General features: G+C 46.5%; 5 protein-coding genes and 1 non-coding gene across 6 annotated transcripts; 3 read left to right on the forward strand and 3 right to left on the reverse strand.

Moving 5' to 3' along the window:
- Positions 1–1,342: 1,342 nt before the first annotated feature.
- On the reverse strand, positions 1,343–1,414 carry Pmar_PMAR011506. The gene has a single exon. It is a non-coding gene; the product is annotated as a tRNA-Thr (tRNA).
- A 157-nt stretch (positions 1,415–1,571) lies between these two features.
- Pmar_PMAR011507 (Xylulose kinase, putative) lies at positions 1,572–3,869 on the forward strand (the record flags this gene model as incomplete). Its single annotated transcript, XM_002773621.1, has 10 exons — positions 1,572–1,724; positions 1,776–1,883; positions 1,933–2,087; positions 2,131–2,239; positions 2,316–2,600; positions 2,647–2,758; positions 2,803–2,969; positions 3,052–3,193; positions 3,543–3,626; positions 3,678–3,869. Exons 1-10 carry the CDS (start codon positions 1,582–1,584, stop codon positions 3,867–3,869), a joined length of 1,497 nt encoding a protein of 498 aa, XP_002773667.1. The 5' UTR covers positions 1,572–1,581.
- Positions 3,870–5,420: 1,551 nt separating this feature from the next.
- Positions 5,421–5,828, forward strand: Pmar_PMAR011508 (hypothetical protein; the record flags this gene model as incomplete). Its single annotated transcript, XM_002773622.1, has 1 exon — positions 5,421–5,828. The coding sequence occupies one exon, from the start codon at positions 5,421–5,423 to the stop codon at positions 5,826–5,828; it is 408 nt and encodes a 135-aa protein (XP_002773668.1).
- Positions 5,829–6,373: 545 nt separating this feature from the next.
- Positions 6,374–13,045, forward strand: Pmar_PMAR011509 (gag/pol/env polyprotein, putative; the record flags this gene model as incomplete). Its single annotated transcript, XM_002773623.1, has 4 exons — positions 6,374–6,890; positions 7,080–10,595; positions 11,349–11,509; positions 12,131–13,045. 4 exons carry the CDS (start codon positions 6,374–6,376, stop codon positions 13,043–13,045), a joined length of 5,109 nt encoding a protein of 1,702 aa, XP_002773669.1.
- A 519-nt stretch (positions 13,046–13,564) lies between these two features.
- On the reverse strand, positions 13,565–16,749 carry Pmar_PMAR011510 (hypothetical protein; the record flags this gene model as incomplete). The annotated part of the gene is made up of 9 exons (XM_002773624.1): positions 13,565–13,640; positions 13,854–13,984; positions 14,075–14,153; positions 14,571–14,718; positions 15,332–15,410; positions 15,456–15,571; positions 15,616–15,682; positions 15,728–15,852; positions 16,635–16,749. The coding sequence occupies 9 exons, from the start codon at positions 16,747–16,749 to the stop codon at positions 13,565–13,567; spliced, it is 936 nt and encodes a 311-aa protein (XP_002773670.1).
- Positions 16,750–17,915: 1,166 nt separating this feature from the next.
- Positions 17,916–20,185, reverse strand: Pmar_PMAR011511 (hypothetical protein, conserved; the record flags this gene model as incomplete). Its single annotated transcript, XM_002773625.1, has 10 exons — positions 20,019–20,185; positions 19,849–19,914; positions 19,738–19,793; positions 19,607–19,693; positions 19,489–19,556; positions 19,302–19,433; positions 18,801–18,919; positions 18,330–18,503; positions 18,039–18,146; positions 17,916–17,987 (listed from the first exon to the last, which is right to left on the reverse strand). The coding sequence occupies exons 1-10, from the start codon at positions 20,172–20,174 to the stop codon at positions 17,916–17,918; spliced, it is 1,038 nt and encodes a 345-aa protein (XP_002773671.1). The 5' UTR covers positions 20,175–20,185.
- Positions 20,186–20,593: the final 408 nt, after the last annotated feature.

The raw sequence follows: 20,593 nt of genomic DNA on the forward strand, positions 1-20,593 counted from the left end.
TCTTCATACTGCGGTGATAGGCTCGAGTACATATATCAATAATACAGAAGCCATTTCAAGATATAAAAGCACTTTCTGGATCTCGCCGCTCGCGCACATGGTCCGATAATTAGGTTCGTCGATGCGATATGCGACTCCTACTGGCAGTGGGGGGGGGGTATATGCATATGGTCAACTACATGTGTTGGTGACAATACGAAAGTTGTGAGGAGATATTGGAGAATTATCATATGTTTCTGTACACTTCTACCCAAATTCGCTTATAGCTAGCGAGGAAGCTCTTGAGCTCAGCTGAGGAATGCAAACGTATATTCCAACACTGAGTTATTGTCAAATACGCCTACAGTACCACAGCTCTCCCCGTATAACCTGTTTTATTATTCCACAGATCTTGCTGTACTCGCCCCGCTCTTCTGGAGCGATAGCCGCTTCCCCTGAGGTGGTTGTCATTGGAAAAGGAAGTCACAAAGCATCCTTTTAAATGAGGGATAGTTCAGAATATGCTCTTTGAACTGTTATACAAGGCAACCAGATACCCGAACTGTTATACAGTTGAAGGCTGTTATACAAGGCAACCAGATACCCGAACTGTTATACAGTTGAAGGCTGTTATACAAGGCAACCAGATACCCGAACTGTTATACAGTTAAAGGCTGTTATACAAGGCCACCAGATACCCGAACTGTTATACAGTTGAAGGCTGTTATACAAGGCAACCAGATACCCGAACTGTTATACAGTTAAAGGCTGTTATACAAGGCCACCAGATACCCGAACTGTTATACAGTTGAAGGCTGTTATACAAGGCAACCAGATACCCGAACTGTTATACAGTTAAAGGCTGTTATACAAGGCCACCAGATACCCGAACTGTTATACAGTTGAAGGCTGTTATACAAGGCAGCCATATACCCGAACTGTTATACATCAAACGGTGGTACACAACACAAGTAGAACCACAAACTGCTTGAGAATTATCCCAACTCCTTGGTTGCTGTAATTTACTCTACCCAATACAAGAGGTACCAATCGGACAATGCCAATGGGATGTTAGTTGTTAACGCCGACAGCTGCCTCATATATGAGACGTAGATGCATAGATCTCGCGTCTCGTCGTGTGCCACGAAATGTTTAGAACCAACTAAAGCGGTTCCTAGTAATATATTAGTGACGATATGAGAAATACTTGTTCATCATTGTCACTGTCAAGCGTAGCATAATTTAATCGGGGCATACTTGGATATTCATAGTCGAAATTGTTGGTATTGCTATTTTTCTTGTCGAACTTGCACAGGAAAGAGTGTAGCGTCATGGGACAGCACAGAGTGTAAATAGGTATATAAGCCGAATGGCGGGATCGAACCGCCGACCTTCAGTTTACAAGACTGACGCTCTACCACTAAGCTAAATCGGCATATTTTTCAAACTGATCCAGTCGACGGCGCCTATAATAGAGACAAGATTCCTTCAAGATTGAAGCGGATGCAGAACATTCACGATCATTCACAATGAAATACTTTAGGGAGATCTCCTTCAAGCCTCAATTACTCCGATCTTCCTCAATACTTTTTATAACAACCAATGGACTCCCCGCTCTTCCTGGGCTTCGATGTATCAACTCAATCATGCAAGGCAGTCGTGGTCGATGAGAATCTCAACACTGTCTTTTCTACCTCCCTTAACTTCGATAAAGATCTACCGCAGTATCACACCATCAACGGAGTGTAATGACGATCATCTTCTCGAGACCATCAATCACTCAGGACTCCCCTCAGGTCGATCAAAGACTCTTCAGGAGTAGCCAAGTCGCCCTCGGCGATGTTCTCCTCTGCACTTCAGCTCTCCATAGAGCGACTACGACGAGCCGGGTGCCCACTGAAGAGGTCGGGCTCGTCCATATTCTCTCAAAAGACGGTATTGGGTTCTCTTTAGGATAGTATGTATCAGCGGGTCAGGGCAGCAGCATGGTAGTGTCTACCTCGCCGCTACAGCGATCAATGGCCTACTACCTGATGATGACGATACTGATGATGATGAAGACCTTGGAGAATGGCAGCTCGAGCACGGCTTGTTCGCCATGAAAGATGGTGAACAGTTCATCTTAGTAGTAGTCGTCATTGCTGCCCGTAGGGCCCATCTGGATGGATACCTCTACCAGTGAGGAGTGTCGACAACTGGCACACTGTGTTGGAGGTGATAATAACTTGGCGAAACTCACTGGCTCGAAGGCATGGGAGAGGTCTTAACGGAGATCAATCACTCCTACACCCTACTGAATGTGGTCGTTCTTCGGAAGCCGTATTTTCCCATTTCAGGTTTACTGGCAATCAAATTCTAAAGTTGCGGAGACACTCACCAGAGGTATTCGATCGGACGGCCAGGATCTGCCTAGTCAGCAGCTTCTGCGCCGGTGTTCTCCTCGGACGCCCAACTCGAGTCGACTATTCCGATGCTGCTGGAATGAACATGATGGAGCTCTCCTCCCTAAATTGGTCTCGGCCAATATGCGACTTCATCGATGGGAAGAGCGCTGATGCTTTGACCACCAGACTGGGCGGTCAACCCGTGGACCCGATGGCCATCGCCGGGAATATTTCAACGTAGGAGTTCAGCTGATCGCCACTCGACCAAGTCTCCCTTGCTCAGGTATTGGCAGCATCGGTACGGCTTCTCACCGTCCTGCACTGTTAACTACTGGAGTGGAGACAACCCGTGTGCAGCCGTCGGGATGGGCCTCCTCAATAGTGGCGATATACTCGTAGTGCTCAGCTCTGGACAGAGGTCGTCTGAGTGATGCAGCAGGTCTCTTTGGGGACTAGTGACACGTGCCTCTGTGTGCTCCCTTCGATGCCCGTGTCACCACCACCATCAGCGTTCATATTCCCTCACCCTGTCAAGCCTGGATCCTTCATAGCCATGCTAGTGTATACCAACGGGGACGTCACTCGGAGGACTGTCAAGGGCAACAGGTGGTGTTTGATCGCTTTTTCGTTATATATCTTGTGAAGGGTCCCGAGTTCGATTCCTGGGTCATCCATTTTTAAGATTCAGATCATGGGATCAGTTTTCGGAGTCGATTCGAGCTAGCAGCCCTGGTAAATATCTAACGCTGTTCACGAGTACTCAGGAGATCCTTCCTGCATTACAAAAAGGTGATCCAATAACCGCCGAGATTGGAAATAGAGATGACGAGGTATTTTTTAATTTCCATACCACGCTTCTGTCGAATCGTCGGTCACAGGTTACATTCAGTCGTATCGAGAGCCTCCCAGAACACTGTGCTGAGTATTCCTCATGTCGAGCAGTTGTTGAGCAAAGAGCGTTATCAATGCGCTATTACATAAACTCTGAAGTGACCGGTTCGAGTACCATGAGAGGATTTCAGCGTGGGAAAATATGCACATGGTCAACTACCTGTGTTGGTGACAAGAAAATTGGAAAATTCTCTTCTGTACAATTCTACCCGAATTAGCGAGGAAGCTCTTAAGCTCAGCTGAGGAAAGCAAAGATATAACTTCCAACACTGGAGGGATTTCTATCAGGTTTCTCCGGGCATTCTCGAGCGATTCCCAGAGGGTAAACTGCTGGTCACAGGAGGCGGTAGCAGAAGCGAACAGATAAGACAAGTAGAGTATCCCATTGATTCGCTATTGTGGTTGGTATGGAAGTGAGTTCAGGTATTCTCTGACGTATTTGAAAGAAGTGTGGTAGCGTTGGACAGTCCTGATGCGGCGGCACTTGGTGCTGCTTATAAAGCAATGCTCGCTACGGCCAAGCTCAATGGTAAGGACGTTATCGATGAGAATTGGTATGATAGGGCGTTACAGATACTCTTACGGAGGGCGAGCGACTTTTGCGGAATCATATAGCAGGGATAGAGCAGAAATCAAAAAATCTTCCCGATGCGGTGAACTCGCGCATATATGGGCGCATCTCGGAGGGCTATGGAGCGTTTGAGAAGATATTGTGCGAGGAGCGTGGGAGATAACAAACTGTGTGCAGTTCTTTATATAGATCTTCTGTTGTGTGTCTAGTTTCTCAAGTAATGGTGTTTCGAGTTTAAGAGTGTTATCCGAACCTAGAAGGCAATCGCGCAACGATGAAATAACTGTATATTTCACATTATCCGGATAAAGGGGTGCGGTCGAAGCACTTGGGCAGTTGGGTAGACTGTACCTTCCAGTCGAAGGTACAGTAGATTACCAACAGTCTTGTCATTTTCACTGACATTCCCGTATAACTGGACTTATACTTGGGCGTATACCCGACTTCGCGGCTGACTTCACCACAGAACAGGGATCTTGAGAGCTACTGTGTGCCATCAGCATATGAGGCTACACAGTATAGTGCAACTGTGAGAGGAGCTTCACGCTCACTATGATGAACATCTCGGCTAGCGCGGGAACTTCTAATCGGACTAGCTGGGTATCAAAGGTCATAGACATGTCACATTCAACAAACACAATTTCGGTGGGGGGGATTGAATATGAGCCCTCCGACGAAATGGAGTCTTCTAGAAGCCGTAACGATCAGATTTGAAGAGTGGTCGCGGAGTGGAGTTCAAGACTACTGATTTTTCCTGAGCCACTTGAGATCCTCGTCACCAACCATCGTGTGATACGATGGCTGACTTCTCGGCCATCTCCCGGCTCTAATAGGCCGACTCAACAAGTAGTTACGCACAATGATGTCCATAGAGAACATCAAAGCATACCAATCCATTCGTGCATCGCTGCTATATGTGCAGCCTGGCAAAGCTCTATGGGCCAGTCGCACGTACACGTGTTTCGCTCGCCTGCGGATGCGTGCGTTTGCTCATGCTCGCCCTGCGTGTCTCGTTCCGGTTTAGCACACTTTCGTTGAGGTGACCATACCGGCGCAACGCTCCGCTGAACTTGCAAGTGTCGTTAGGAGCGCATCGGATTAAGATTGTCACATTCCTGTAAGCGAAACCTTCCATATAGCCTTGAATATAGTTGCTTGCACGCACGTACAGACGCGCGCGTGCTCGATATGATCCCAATTGTAAGATGCAGCCCCGCTCGCTTCGTAATCATGAATAGTGTGTTGAGGAATGAGTCGCCTTCCATCTCCACGTCGGTCCCTACCTCGTGACTCCCTAGCACTGGTTGCCGACTGCTCTCGAGTCCCCGATCGACGAGCGTGACACCGGTCTGCTAGCCGCGCCACGGGGCATTAGACCGGGACTGTCCTGACGTGACGTGACAGCAACATAAGCTTGTATTGGTCAGCCATGCCCTTCGAGTACTTGGGAACGACATTAGCAACGTGCAGGTAGATTGTTAGTGAGAAGATCATATGGCAGGAGCACTACAGTGCTTCTGCTCAACAGCATCTCTCAGACTCGCTTGCTCTATAGTATGGTATCGTGAACATAGCTGATTTTGTTTCTGATCCTCATGAAATCTATCATCGCCGTTACCGCTCTCTTTGTGGCTGCTAGTGAGTACTGTCAAGACGTTTGTGATGGTCATACGGCCTGCGCTGAATCAAAGTATGGTTCGTATTGCAAGGATAATGGTGTATGCTTCGGCCTCTACCACAACGGAAACGGCTACTGCTTCCAACCTACTGAACAGGATGCCTGCGAGGACTTCACTCTTCACCCAGTTACTTGTTCGAACCCCAAGGCTACTTGCCAGGACATCTGCAATGATATGCCTCAGTGTCGCGATTCAAAGTGGTCTTCGTATTGCAAGCTCTGGCAAAAGCCTCCGGTCTGTTTCGGTATTATTAAAAAGGCAGATGGCACGCTCTGTTTCACTCCTACGGACGAGGACTGCGAAGGTGAATCTCTTACTTGCTAGAGCTTCAATTTTTTCACCGTTTATAGAACGGCATTTTTCGATACAGATAATCGGGTTACATTCCCGGTTGACTATATGCAAGGGAATTGTGTTAGAAGTCTGGGCAAGTATCCAAATTTAGAGTTACTGTATAAGCCACTCTATCATGAACAATCGACGAAGTTTGCCGCAGCGAACATACTAAGATGATCACAACGAGTTCGACTCGTTGTAGTCTGATCGAACGTGTGCTATTGAGCCACCTTACGACAGAGTAGTCTCGGTCTCTTCTAAGGATGGTAAGAGTACCGACTATTGTGGTCGAGTATTATCCTATCGTGCTGTACGTACTAATCTATACCATTTTGCACTCCGCTACTTGCGAATGGTTTTTATACAGTTCGACACGTTTTTCGAGTCGAAAATGCATAAGTGCGCCCATCACATGATGTAATGTGAAGATGCGCTCTAATTGTGTAATTGTATCTTTTTATCCTTAGCTATGTAGCGAGCTAAAGGATCGCTTATTGGGTGAGAGTCAAGAATATGTGTTGTTACTTTTCCTTATGCCCACTACCTTGCGTTCTCCCAGTAAAACAGAAACCGACCCTGACATGGCTCCGATGCGGGGACTAGAGGTTCTTCTGTTAAACTGGATGGAGATACGTGTTTCTCTAGAAAAGGCTACTGATGATCTACGTGCGATTTTGCCGAAGTTTCCTTCTCATGGTGAAGGTGAAGATGGTGATTCTGCCTTTTATGATGAATGTGTTCGACAAGTTTTTCGTGCTGATCCTCCACAAGTAGTGTCTGCGTATCTGACTTTCTGGAATTTTGTTCACTCCGAAAGTCGAGCTGGTTCGATGTCTCTCCGGCAGGGGCTTCTACAGGACTTCTATTCGCCTTTCTCGATCAGTCGTGATGTTCTGTCACATGGCGAGTCTCTTCGACAGCGTCTAGATGAACAACTATCTGAGGTTGCTGCTGTTACTCCTCATAGTAACTTCCCGTCTGGTGCTGGTGCCAGTCGAGATGATGGTAATGGTGGTGTTGAGAGTGGTCAAAGAGGAGACGTCTTACAAGGTAGTAGGGAGGATCCTTCTTCGCCTTCCGCTCTTCGCAATGTGTCCAAATCACCGTCTTGGCTTCAAGCTTTACGTGATAAGGAAATACCTTGTGTTGATAACGGAACGTTGGATCCTCCTCAGAGGGCGACCTTACCCTTACCTACGGTGGGTGTAAATGGATCGACGTTGTCAACATCCATCTCAGAGTTCATTGCTGAATCTCAGAGTTGTGGTGACTTTGTGGTCACCCGGAAGGATGTGAGTCGTATTCGCCGAGATGCTAAAACGCTTGTGACTGCTGACCATGTAGATCCTTACCGTGGTATTGCGGATGAGAGACTATTCTCGGTGTGGTTGGGTCGTTTGCGCAGGAATACTCGGAAGAATGGGATATCAGGTGATCCCGTTGCTCTTTACTATTATGTGGTTGCAAGTGTTGGAGACACTTTAATTTCTAAGGTGCGACCTTGTGCCCCTGGTTCTGGTTCGAGTGGTCCCTTCTTGAAGGAAGTTGTACGTATCCTTCGTTGTATTGAAAAGGAGACTGCTGGCCTGTCATCGGAAGTGCTGCGATGGAACTCTGAACAAGCTTTTGCTAATCTGAAACAAGGCGGGTCTGAGAGTGTGCCGCATTTCTTGGATCGATTTGAAACTGGTGTCATCGACCTTGAGATACAGCTTAATCTACCTATTCCGGATGATAAGAAGCTGACACAACTTTTGCGTGGACTGTCTCCTCGTTTACGCTCGTTGGCTATTGAGCGTTTGGCTTGTGGTGATGTTGCGGCTACTTATCGAGGTCTCATACAGTACCTTACTCAGCGCGATCGGTTGGGTCAGGCAATACAGCCAGTTGAATCCTCTGTGGTTATTGATGTTGGGAAAAATCGTGGTCGACATCCCCTTAATGTTGTTACTACTGATAGTAATGGTTACTCTTCTCGGATCAATGGTGGTTCTGCCAGAGAAGTGTATAGTGGGGATAAGCAGTCTACGGGTAGTAGGCGACGGGCGATTTGCTATCAATGGCAGAGGAAAGGTTCTTGTCGATTTGGTGACCGTTGTAAGTTTCGTCATGATGGTCCTGATGCTTCTACACGGTCTGTTGACAAGAAAGATGCTGTTCATCATGTTCAAGCTGACCACACTGAGGCAGAGTCCAGTGAGTCCGATTCTGACAATAGTCCTATCAGTTCTGAAGATAATGTTGATGTCATAGGACATGTTGGGAATCAAAATGGCTTACCCTTTGCTCAACTTACGGTATCTGGCTATGGTGCCCTACCAGTATTGTTGGATTCTGGTGCTTACCGTAATTATATTCCTGATTCCTTGGTTAGAACTTTACATGGTATTGTTAAAGTACAACCTGGTGGTAAGGAGTCTGCGGCTCTAGCCGATGGTCAACCCATTGCGATACGAGGTGTGGTAGTGTTGGAAGGATTGAGATTTTATGTGATTAAATCTCAGCTCGACTACCTCATTCTTGGTGTCGATTCTATGCGTTACCTGGGTGTATCGTTGAGCTTTTCACCGAGTATTACGAAGACCATTGCTCTTGGGAAGAATTCATTTCTGACCATGGACGGTAGCGATGCTACTGTGGACAAGGGTACTCTGGCGCATCTCTGGTTCCCACATGCACTACCTTCCTCAGCTGATTTCTGTCTGTCTGATTGGAAGCCAGTAGAAGATGCTGAAGGATATGTATGGCACGTTAGGAGATTGCGTGAAGGGGAGGTTAAAGATACTGATAGTCAGAAGTACTGTATTGAAGTGTCCATCCCCACTGACCGTGAAAAGTTGGCATCTTTTCAAGGTGGTAAAAATTTTGGTACTGCTCTGTTGGAACGATTGGATCCTGCCGAACAAGATAAGTATGGTAAGGAGGTTGAGAAGTATATTAATAAGAAGTGGTGGACAGATTGTGGCCCTGCGGACAGAGTTCGCCCTGATGATTTGATGTGCTTCCCAGTGCGGGCCAAAGACGTTACTAAAAGTACGGCCTTACGACCCGTATTAGATGCCAGGAAAAGAAATATCTGTAGTCCTTTTGCTGGGTATCCAGGTGCTCCTATTGCTTCTATCTTGGACAACCTACGGTTATGTTGGAAGAAAGGGGCACGTCTTCAAACCAGGGACGCTTCTGCGGCGTTTTATCGAGTTAGGTTAACTGAAGCAAGCTCGGTTACGATAGTGGCTGGTCGAAGACGGTATCGATCTTCGAGACTTGTATTCGGCCTTCGGGCAGGTCCGTCTTGTCTGTGGGCGGCACTCACATGGATTCTTAATTGTGCTTTTACTCGGCTATCTGACTCCGAGCAGAAGCAGGTTAGTGGTGGTAATATATATCTATATTTGGATGATCTTACCTTTGTTTGGCCACCTGAAGTAATTGAAGCTGGTCTCAAATATGTCACCTTGGTGGAGGAAACTGCTCAGTGGTTTGGCTTTGAATTTCCTAGGTCTAAGGGTCATGATAGTGGTTGCGATCAGAGCTTCAAGCACTTGGGTCTACACTGGCATTTTCAAGGTGACGAGGTGGAGCTATCTTGTATCAAGCGTAACCTCTCTCCTTCCTTTGAAGTGGATGGTGCTCTGAAGGAAAGGTGGTCAGTTCGAGAACTGTATGCCTTGGGAGGTGTAGCTGGTGCTGGTAGTGATCCATGTCTGCTTCATGCCCGTGTTAGATTGGCCGGTGATATAGTGAGATCTTTGACTGCTGGTATTTTGCCTACTGGTGCTCCCAATGAGAAGCGAAAATGGGATACCACAGTCTGCCTTTCGAGTGGCTCTGACCGTTATAATATACTCAAAAGTTGCTATGATGTGATTAGTAATCATGTTCGTAGTACTTGTTGCCATCGGTTTTATGGTGCTCAGAGACTGTTGGTTTATGTTGATGCAAGTACCATTGGTTGGGGCTTTTGCATCTATGGACAGCCTCGAGTTGGCAACAAGTGGGGGTCGGAATGGTTATTTCAGGAAACAGCTGGTATTTTCAAGAAGCAACAAATGGTCCATCACATCAACAGAAAGGAGCTTTGGGCACTATCTCGTGCGGTAATTTGTTTACATTCGCTACTATTGAATTCCTTTGGTCGGCTGATTGTTCCTATTGAGGAGATAATTGTTCTATGTGATTCTCAAACAGCGTGTCGATGGAGTGTCAACACCCGATGCACGTCGAAGAGTGTGGAGAAGGTTGCTGTTCGTCGATTGTCATTCTCTATTCAAGAGATTATCGGTGACCTCAAGGAGGCTGGTGTACGATGGACTCTTAAGAAGGTCGTTAGCTCTGAGAACCGAGCAGATTCTCTTAGCCGTCTGGGGGTCGCATTAAAAGGCCTCGAGATAGTAGATGATGATCTTCCTGCTGTGTTTGAGTCCAGGTGGATATCGCATGTGTCACATGTAGCTCATAATGTGGATATTGAGCGTCTTATTCGTATTCAGCGTGAGTCAAAGCTCTATGGTGAGGTTGTGAAGGTGCTGTTAGATGAGAGCAATGATACTACTTCACCTGCGGTGAAGAAAGCTTTGGAACGGAAGCGGCTTCCATACCCCGGCATGCGAGTCTCGAGAAAGTCGAGACTCGCGTTATTCTCGTCTCGCGAACCAGAACGAGAGAGAATAGTGAGCTGTGCAGGATCGCGAGAACAAGCGAGAATATCGCGGGATTCTCGCCGAATCTCGCAGTCAGCTGTTAATGAGTTCTTCTGTAGCTTGTTCTCTGAGTTTGGCACTGCAACGGACATTTTCGTGCTATTTCATGTTTTTATGTCCCACAGACGCCAAACCGCAGTGCGAAGTCTAAATACATCCGCTATATGCAGAGCGACTGTACCAGAGACCTGCCGCGCTTTAAATGGCCTTGTTCTCAAAGGCGTACAATACCTCACACGTCGCGGATCATGAGACGGGAGTATCCAGTAGTTCTAACCAAATCTCTGCGATAAACATTTCGTGCTATAGTAATTTGCAATCTGTGATTTGTGATGGTAGTATTATATTATAGTATTATTATCATAGTATATACGATCATATTGATTGGTTGGTGTAGCAGGATGCCACTTGCCACCAAAGAGTTTATGGATTCTTATTGAATCCGCACTACCAACGAAAGACCTCATCGGAAGTCTGTGAACCTCAGTCTGACTACAGAACGCGACACGAATGAAAAAGGCTAGAACGTGATAACGGCTAGCTAATTAGTAACTTGGTGCTCAAAGTTTGAGCCTCATACTCCACTTTTGGCCAAAGCCCTGTGCCTATGCGGCACCTAAGGGAATAACATTTCCCGGTACAGGTATACGCGCCCAGATTTAGGCTGGCTATCAGGGATATGAGATAGCCATTGGGAAGTTCGGGTTGAGAACCAGTGCTTTTGATTGAGCGCTTTCCAGAGGCGGTAGAAAGTTTCTACTAGAAGTCCCAGTACAAGGGATTTTAGTAGTGGTCACTGTGTGATCAGCTGAGCCCGAGCCTTGGTCGTTGCCCAGATCATCGATGATGGCCGTGAGATCAACGAGACGTATTGGGGAGTCTTCACCTGACGACCTAGCCGGTTCCGGTAAACTTGAACGACAAGAAGGACTTTGCGGACAAGGCATAAAAAATAAGCGCTGCAAAGCGGTAATATCCTACTATGTAGACTACATAGCTTACCCATAATGTAGTTATCGTCATTGATGAGTCATCAGGGGTCCACTGGGCCAGTGGCACTGCAGCAGTGCTTCACAGTCACTATTTCTTTCCAGGAGAGACTTCCCGCGAAGGCTGTACGCGCGTCATATCATTTTCCGGCGTGCAATATTTCGGCTTAATGGCGGAGCGATGTCAGTTGAACCAATTTCCTGTTGGCGCGCACGTGCGTCGCCTGACGAAATATTCCGCGAAATTTCGCGAAATCTCGCGAGACGAAAACGAGAGAGAATAACGGTTCGGCATGTTGACGAGAATTCTCGACTATTCTCATCCCGCCAAAATGCCGGGGTATGGCGGCTTCGTGATGATGGTGTTCTACTTTCACTAACTTATCCTCACGGTGACCTTACTCAGAGTCCTAGGGAGGTGATTTTTATCCCAACGGACACTGAGGAAGGTTTGGCTGAGGCTCGCCGAGTTGTAGACGGATATCATCAAGCAACCCATTTCAATGCTCGATATATAAAATGACAAGTGAGCCGTGACTTTCATATTCCGAGTTTGGGCCGTATCGTTGGTGATATTTGTCGGCGATGTGACCGTTGTCAGTTGGCAGCAACGAGTCGTTTCTTCAAGGGAGCGTTTGGTCCTACCGATGTGGCTGCTCATTCGGTCTGGTCAGAGGTGGCTATAGACCTCTGTGGTCCTTTTCCGAGAGATTCCGATACCGGTTTTACCAGTGCTATGGTTTTAGTCTGCCTATATTCACATTTCGTCTTTGTTTGTGGGCTCAAAAACCAAGGAGGCGCTGCTGCTGCCGAGGCTATAGATAAGATTTGTGACGTGGTGGGTACCATGCGTAGACTTCGTAGTGACGGAGGAAGTTGCTTTACCTGTGCAACCTTCAAGAAGGCATGTGAACGGCGTCATATACAACATCTGGTGGTTAATCGCTATAGTCCGTTCCAGAATGGTGCAGCTGAACGAGCAGTGGCCGGTGTTAAGAAGATCTTTCGACTATTCCCTGAGATCGTTGCTCAGAGTGGTAAACAATCCCGTTGGTTCTCTCTTCTTGGTCGCTCTATCCGTCGCCTGAACGATAGACCTTTTTTGGGTTCTACACCGTTCGAGATATTCTATGGAAGGTCTCGTAATCATGAAGAGAAGCTCCGCTATGATGGTATCCCTCCAACTAGTAGTCCTGCTTTGGCTGATTTGAATGACCAGAGACAAGCAGTTCAGGAAGATTTTGAACAACAACGTGAAAGCCGTCAACCTGATCGCTCTTATCGACCCCGCTCACTCAAGTTGAAGCCTGATCAACGTGTGGTGATCTATCGTTCAACTACTAAGCCTGGTCATACTGGTGGTACTGTTAAGAACGTGGTCTATAAGGTGTTGTACCAGAATGGAGTTGATGTCTGTCTCCGTCCCATTAGTGATCAATCCTTACCGAATCTTCCAGGAGAAGGTCCGAGGGATACTGTAGAGCATGTGAAGAATCTTCGCCCTTATTATGCTTGAGCGGTATCAAGCTTATGGCGAAGAGGGGGTCGAGTTGTAATGTGAAGATGCGCTCTAATTGTGTAATTGTATCTTTTTATCCTTAGCTATGTAGCGAGCTAAAGGATCGCTTATTGGGTGAGAGTCGAGAATATGTGTTGTTACTTTTCCTTATGCCCACTACCTTGCGTTCTCCCAGTAAAACAGAAACCGACCCTGACAATGACAACTTCACCAACAAGAAGAACGCTCTGCTGAAAGACGCATAGAAAAATGAGACACAATGCGCTAGAATAAAGTGCATGATATTCATTCCACGATTATCTACAACTCACCGCCCACCGCAAGGCCAGGCCTTGAAGGCCTTGCTCCAGCATGAATTTTCTAACCAGTAGCGCAGCGTTTCTTCCGGATATGCAGGCAGTCTCCAAAGCACTAGCAGCACGCTCCATAGGCGATGTAGCGAAGACACCACAGCCAAGGTCGAAGGATAGGGGCATCTTCCCAATGTGGTACTCAGGGTATGCTCCTGCGTGCCAGTCATATACCACGCTCTTGGGACTTTTCGATGACGAGGGTCTGATAAGGCAAATCACCGTAAATCGACGGCAACGTGCTGACAAAAAAAGAATCGTCAGTGTTGGAATATATGTTCGCTTTCCTCACCTCAGTTCTGAATTTTACTTACGAATTCGGATAGAAATGTACAGAAGCCACCAATAATTTCCAAAAATTTTCCCAAAACTCCCCTATTTTACCAACGGTCATGTGCATATTTTCCACACTGGAATTTGCGCACTAGACAAATTGAGAACGCTGACAATCTTACCGTTCAATCAGAGAATCTATCTCAGGTTCAGTGAGCGGCCTCTCAGCGAAGATCTTGAAGACGCTTTCCTCCCCGCGTGATAATCGCGCCACGATCTCCTTGGCTTCCTCTGGAGTAGCGTCGACCGGTATCTAAGATTGACACCACTGCCAATACTCAGCAAATATAGGCAGACCACTGAAAAAATTTGCAAATAAAAAATAATAACAAGCCGCACTTACCTGGCATCCGATAGCTGTCCATGGGAGATCTTCATCGGGTTCGTAGGTCAACACTCCAGCAAGGCTTATAGGACCCTCACTGAAGACGAATGAACTACACCGTATTCATGTTCACATTAACAATTGTGGCTCAGCTGAAGGGCGAGTAGGCTATGCAGTAGGCTACCCCCGGAGAAAAAATATCCAGAAATTTTCCCAATCTCATTCGCTTTCGATTTCGCAAGGTGCCTCGGTTTATGCCATAAACCGCATAGTCATTAGGACCATAAACTTTATGGTCCTAATGACTATGCACAGTGCTGGAAGAGTATACGTTCACTTTCTTCAGCTGAGCTCAGGAGTTTTCTCACTATATTACGAAAATTCACACGAATTCAGGTGAAGGTGCACAGAAACCAATAAGCACCTCAGAATTTAATACTGTCACCAACGCATGTAGTTGACCATGTGCATATTTTCACACACTGACTTTGCACGGCTTGCCCACCAGATTCACCTGTTGACGATACTGGGCCTTATTTTTCCCTTCGTGAAGTGACTAACAGTACGGCACATACTGTGCCCCTCTGTTTGTAGGAGCCCTAAAGCCTTGCGAGCGTTGCGCGAGCCGACAACGTCGATGCCGCTGGACTCCAGGGGACAAGCTATGATGACTGCGTGATAATCTCGCACCTCTGAATCGTTGTAGTGGACCCTCACGCCTTTGCGCGCTGAAATCTCTGCGGAAGAGAAAAGTGTGGGAAAATATGCACGTGGTCGGCTACATGTGTTGGTAACTATATGAAAATTCTGAGGAAATTTTGGGAAATTATTGTTGGTTTCTCTACACTTCTACCCTAACTTCTTCAATCAGTGGAGAATCCCCTGAGCCCAGCTGAGGAAAGCGAACATATATCCTCCAGTCGAGAATTACGCGAGATAATATTTTCACTAGTATCAAAAACTATCCTTTATTTATCAATTCAAATCACTGAACAAAAACCAATCTAAAATTTATCTACTGACATCTCCCAAATTAATGAAGTTTCACCCGCTTTACTCGCAGTGGCGTATCAATCGGTGAAAAACCCGAAATTCGCGCCACGCAGAAATATGTCGTGAAGTATGTTTTCCACTACTGTTTTTCATATCACTAGGGTGAAACTCCAATACACAACATGATTCAACTCTAATTCTCGTTTCTTACACTATAGGTCATTTACAAGCGCAAAATCTGGGCGAAAATTTCCCCCCCGTCTCCAAAACGGGGCGACTTACTCTGAAGAACCTCCACTTTGAATACCCTCGCGTCACATACCACTCTGGCCGCAGATTCGTCCAGGCATTTACAGGGGACCTAAATTACACAACAATGTAAAGGCGAAATCAACTTATTCCCAACCTGCTCATTGCCACCCACCACCGAGAACAGGGAGCTCACGTCGGTACCCGCCATACTTACAGTACCACAAAAGGCGTTCAAACACCTGCCGGGCTGACGATAATTACAGCGCGTACCTGGGAGAAAATCGAAACAGAAGGAAAACTAGACGGTAGTTCACCAGCATTGACGACTTCCTTCACAAGTTTTTCACCAATACCGCATTCCCTCGTCAAGTAATCGTCAACCTAAGTCGCCGATATAATGGGTGAATTGAGAGGAAATCGCCGTACTGAAAGGTCCAACATGGGAGCCAAATTGTCGGTAGTAGTGCCGAGGTTCTGAAGCATCTCCTGTGGGGACTCGTAGGCAACTCCTTTCCTCTGCTGCTCATAGATCATCCCGAACTTATCCACGCCTGAACAAAGTCTCTCAATGTGTCTTGCCAATGGTATGCTATTATCGATAATACAATCTACACGGTGGTGCGAAAAAAGGACCCTCGTAATTTCACAGTTGGTGAACAAAAAATTGTTCATCGCAATTTCTCTATGTAGGCGATTTCGCTTGTCCCTGCACGATACGAATATCACAACTATTCATACAGCATTGGAGAGAGCTCCATGAGGGCTTTCACCTACTGATACCTCTTTGTTCACCAACTGTCACGTGTCGCGCAATCACGAGGGTTTCTCCACAGCGCCCTGTATTACTTAGTAGTATTATGAATATTATTAATCTAGGTAAAATAACATATTAGACTTATAGCGTACCAGTACGGGAATATATGTTTGGTTTCCTCAACTGAGCTCGTAGGTTTCCTCACTATTTTATGAAAAATCACACGATAATTTGGGTAAAAGTATACAAAAATCAACGATAATTTCGCAAAATTTCCTCAAAGTTCCCATATTCCTAGCAACACGTGTAGTTGACCATGTGCATATATATCCCCACACTGTACCGTACACTGTTGTAAATATATATGTTCAACCCCATTCACGGGCACTACCGACTTACACCTTTTCACAACTCTTTTCAATTCGATCAAGTTCAACAACCCATACCGGTGAATCAGCGCTATTGTATCGAAAATCTTGTCGCCGCGCAAACGGAACGATTGTTGCGGAGTTGAGCCTCTCAGAACTGAGCCTAATCATGGAGACTATCTGTTAAAAATCGATATACCAAAATGCTCACCAACGCTCGACATAGCGATCTTTCTTCGTTTCAAACCAAAGAGCTCACAGAATGCGACGAAATACGCGTTTTCTTGGTGAGCCACAGCGGCGCCAGCTTCATATCTGACGAGCATTGTAGGATGGGTATCAGGAAATCATCCAGGAACCTATATCGTTCCCGGAGGGACTCATTCTGGATTTTCCACGTATGGCTAGGGACACATTCATCAATCAGTTCCCCATGTAAATGTCATCATCACATTAGCAACATTTTCCCCATTGTTATCAAAACTAGATAGTTCCCTGATGAGTATTCTAGTACGCGGAATATGTTTATCTTCATCGTACCATCCATATCATAACCTAGCTTAAGGGTTATATATTAGATTGTAATAGTTGGATCATCACCTTGCTCTACTGTTGAGCTAGTCTGACGGCTACCTTCATAGCACGGCTTCGGGTGCGTACAAGTTCGATCGACTACCCCAGACAGTCGCTTCTCTTAGCTGAGTTCAGGAGTTTCATCACTAATCATGGGAGTTTACATGTGAATTCGGGTAGTAGATGTGTACGAAAACCAATGACAATCTCCTCAGAATTCTCAGATTGTCACCAACACATGTAGTTACCAAGTGCATATTCCGCCCTCCCCTCACACTTACCCGCGACCGTCGTATTGGACCACATGAGCCCGACCACCACGATGATTAGACGCCTCGTAAACATCTATCTCGACAGAAGTTTTATCCACGAACATATGTTTGCAAAAGTATCTAATTTGAAAATAACGGAACAGTCTCGCCAACATAGTGTAGCTACGCAGCGCTGGCTCCAGCCATCCCAGCACCGATGATAGCAATGGTACAGGGAGATTCTTTTGGAGTGACGAGGACTCCAGGAGGCCAGCGTAGGACAGCTTTAAGGTCTACACCGGGAGGAAGTTATGCGACAGTTGCGTGGGTGATGAACACGCTCACCCTTGCGAGTGCCAATAGCCCATCTGGTCGCTATGAACACAGCCAACAGTGTGACCAACGCGATTACAATGGTAGTTGCCGGAGAGTCTGTATGCGATTCCATGTATGAAAACCGGGGGAACCCTAGATCCCCTTCCAACTCTGAAACACCCATTCGGATCGTCTCAGCTCAGCCTCGACTCATGACACACTCAAATCGATAATCTACGACCACCGCTATTCCACCACATCGCTAGACCCAAGACCCTAACAAGAAATCTACACCTCCTATTGACAGCGTTGTAACACGACACGGCCGAAGATGTGGGAAGAAGTAGAGTATTTTAGGCGAGACCAATACCGTACACTTGCGAGCTGAAATGTTTCTTCTCGTGAGCCTCCGCTTTGGCTTGTTTCTGAAATACACCAGTAAAAAATAGAAAAGATTCAGCGCTGCATGCTCCCACCTCCGATTCGTTTTTCCTGTTGATGATATCAGCGGCCGAGTTGCAGATGCCTCCTGTGTACTGCTGACACACAGGACAACGATCCGTGCACTTTGCGAAGAAGCAAGGCTGAAAAAATGAACAGATATCACACATATTTCGGATACCATGGAGTTTCACTCGTTTAACGTGAAACGGCGTAATAAATTTAAGAAGTGCATGTTCTCGTGACCGATTACACAATTATTTTCCGTGAAGTGAAGAGTGAAATATGTTTTTCATATCACTAGCGTGAACTCCTATAATTCTTACCTCGCAGAAGTAGTGGCCACACGTGGTGACACTAGGCTCCACACACTCCGCCCATTTCTTTCGGCAGATGTAGCAAGCGAACGGTATCTTGTCATCGTCGTCGTCATCGTCGCTATCAGAGTCGCTACCGGACGACTCATCACTGTCGGAACTCGACGAAGCATCCGATACTTCCTAAAGACAAATCAAGAGATATGCCTGTCGAACGGTGGGAAGGCTATGAGAATAATAATCAAAACTCCCGACTGAAAAAGCATTATTCGCATACACTTTCATGCATTATGACCTTCGTAATACTCTCTATTTCGAGATGGAAACTACTCTCCATTTCGAGATGGAAACTACTCTCCATTTCGAGATGGACAATCACAAAAGCTCACATGAACACACGTACGCAAAGAACAAACTGTGGGCAACATGACGCTGCCATGACGGCACTCAATTTCATAGGCGAAAATGAGCCAATCTCACCTCCGCGTCACCGTTAGCTGCTCGCTGTGCTCGCTTCTTCATCTGTCTTTCGAGACGTCTCTGCATCTTGGCCTCATTCGCCTTCTTTTTTTCCTCCCACTCCTTTTCCAATTGCCAACCTGATCAGTGCTCACCGTAATCATCAACCAACAGCGTTGGAGAAAAATATGTTCGCTTTCCTCAGGAGTTTCTTCACTAACTATAGAAGTTCACGTACGAATCCGAGTGCAGAATTACAGAAATCAACGTGATTTTCCCGAAATTTCCTCAGAATTTCTGTCAACATTTTCCCACACTGTCAACCAACTTCACCAACATATCGATAACCAGTGTTGGAAAATATGCACATGGTCAACTACATATGTCGGCGACAATATTAAAATTCTGAGAAAATTTTGGGAAATTATTGCTGTTCTCTACATTTCTACCCGAATTCGTATGTAAACTCCTGAGCTCAGCTGAGGAAAACGCACATATATTCCAACACTGGTCAATACTCACCGCTCTTATAGTCACTCCGATCATGAAGATAGATGCAACTGTCACCAAATCCGCAATATCCTGTCTCCTTGTAGTCCTTACAAACGTGAGGTTGGTAATCGAACACACAGGAGACTCTAGCGTTAGAAGAAGCTGAATAGAAAAAGATTCAAAACATGTCCAAAGAGACTCCATTTTAGCTCCCTACCCCTATTCGGGCCCAACGCACCAGTCAACTTAGTGTTCGCTCTCTTGTGCTCATCTGTTGGAGTGTACCTGCCACAACCAGCCGATCCGATCGCGATCAGAAGTCATCCGCTCGCTACTTTCTGCCAGCGTTGAGTCCTCGATAAAGTCCTTCAGCGAGTTCACCATCAACTATCTTCTCCTGAATCTTCGCATTTCGTTCATATCTGACGAAAAAAAGTTTCCCAAGTTGTGGAGAATTCAAACCTACTGGGCCCTGGCATCTCCAATTCTGTCTGATTCGGTGTCCAACGTTCGAGTAGCATCCTGATTCAACAATTGATGCACTTCGAAAATTCCAGAGGATTTCCTCAGAGCTTACTGATTGCGAAGAGACTTTTTTGCCCGCTTTGATCTGAAAGCCCTGCCACTTGCTGTCATCAGATGACTGAAGGAAAAACAGCTCATAATAGCGAACTCGATAAGGGCAACGTTGTGGTCGGGACAGTCGCCGGTTCGATCCCGGCACCTGTTGCTTTTCCCGTAACTCACCTTCGTTGCAGCCGTCGATCCAGATGCTATACCACTCCGATGGGACTTCTCGGGAATGATGAGCTCCCCAGTCTTCTCTTCCGTTTCCTCTTCCTCAGCTGCTCTCCGTCGCTTCCGAAGACTCTCATTGTGACGATTGCCGCGAGATTTGAACATCTCGACAAGTCAACTACCACAATTCCCCCAATTCCCGAGAATCTTCAACACGACGACATTGGATTCGAAAAATGTCCATAACAAACACAAGTGCCCACTTCAAGTCCGCTTTATCCCTTCAGTGTAGCTCACTTTCAAATGACTAAGATTGCTCCCCATTTGCGAGAAGAAACTAGCAAAGTCATAGGGCTTCGACGCTCCTACTCTCCCCTCCTCTGTTTTAACACCAGCAGACGGTTCCACTGCAGTTTTCGGTGTAGCTGCTCGAGTTGATAATCCTGCCCGACCGCTTGCTACCGGTAACGTCGAAAAACGCGCGATGGATATACTAGCAAACGCTGGCTCGGCGTCCACGTTGGTCGCGACTAAAGGTTCCTCATCAGAGCCTCCTTTCTTCCGCTCGCCTCTCAATGGTGCAA

Source organism: Perkinsus marinus (assembly GCF_000006405.1).
Source record: "Perkinsus marinus ATCC 50983 genomic scaffold scf_1104296958712, whole genome shotgun sequence".
In the NCBI taxonomy this organism is placed as follows: domain Eukaryota; phylum Perkinsozoa; order Perkinsida; family Perkinsidae; genus Perkinsus; species Perkinsus marinus.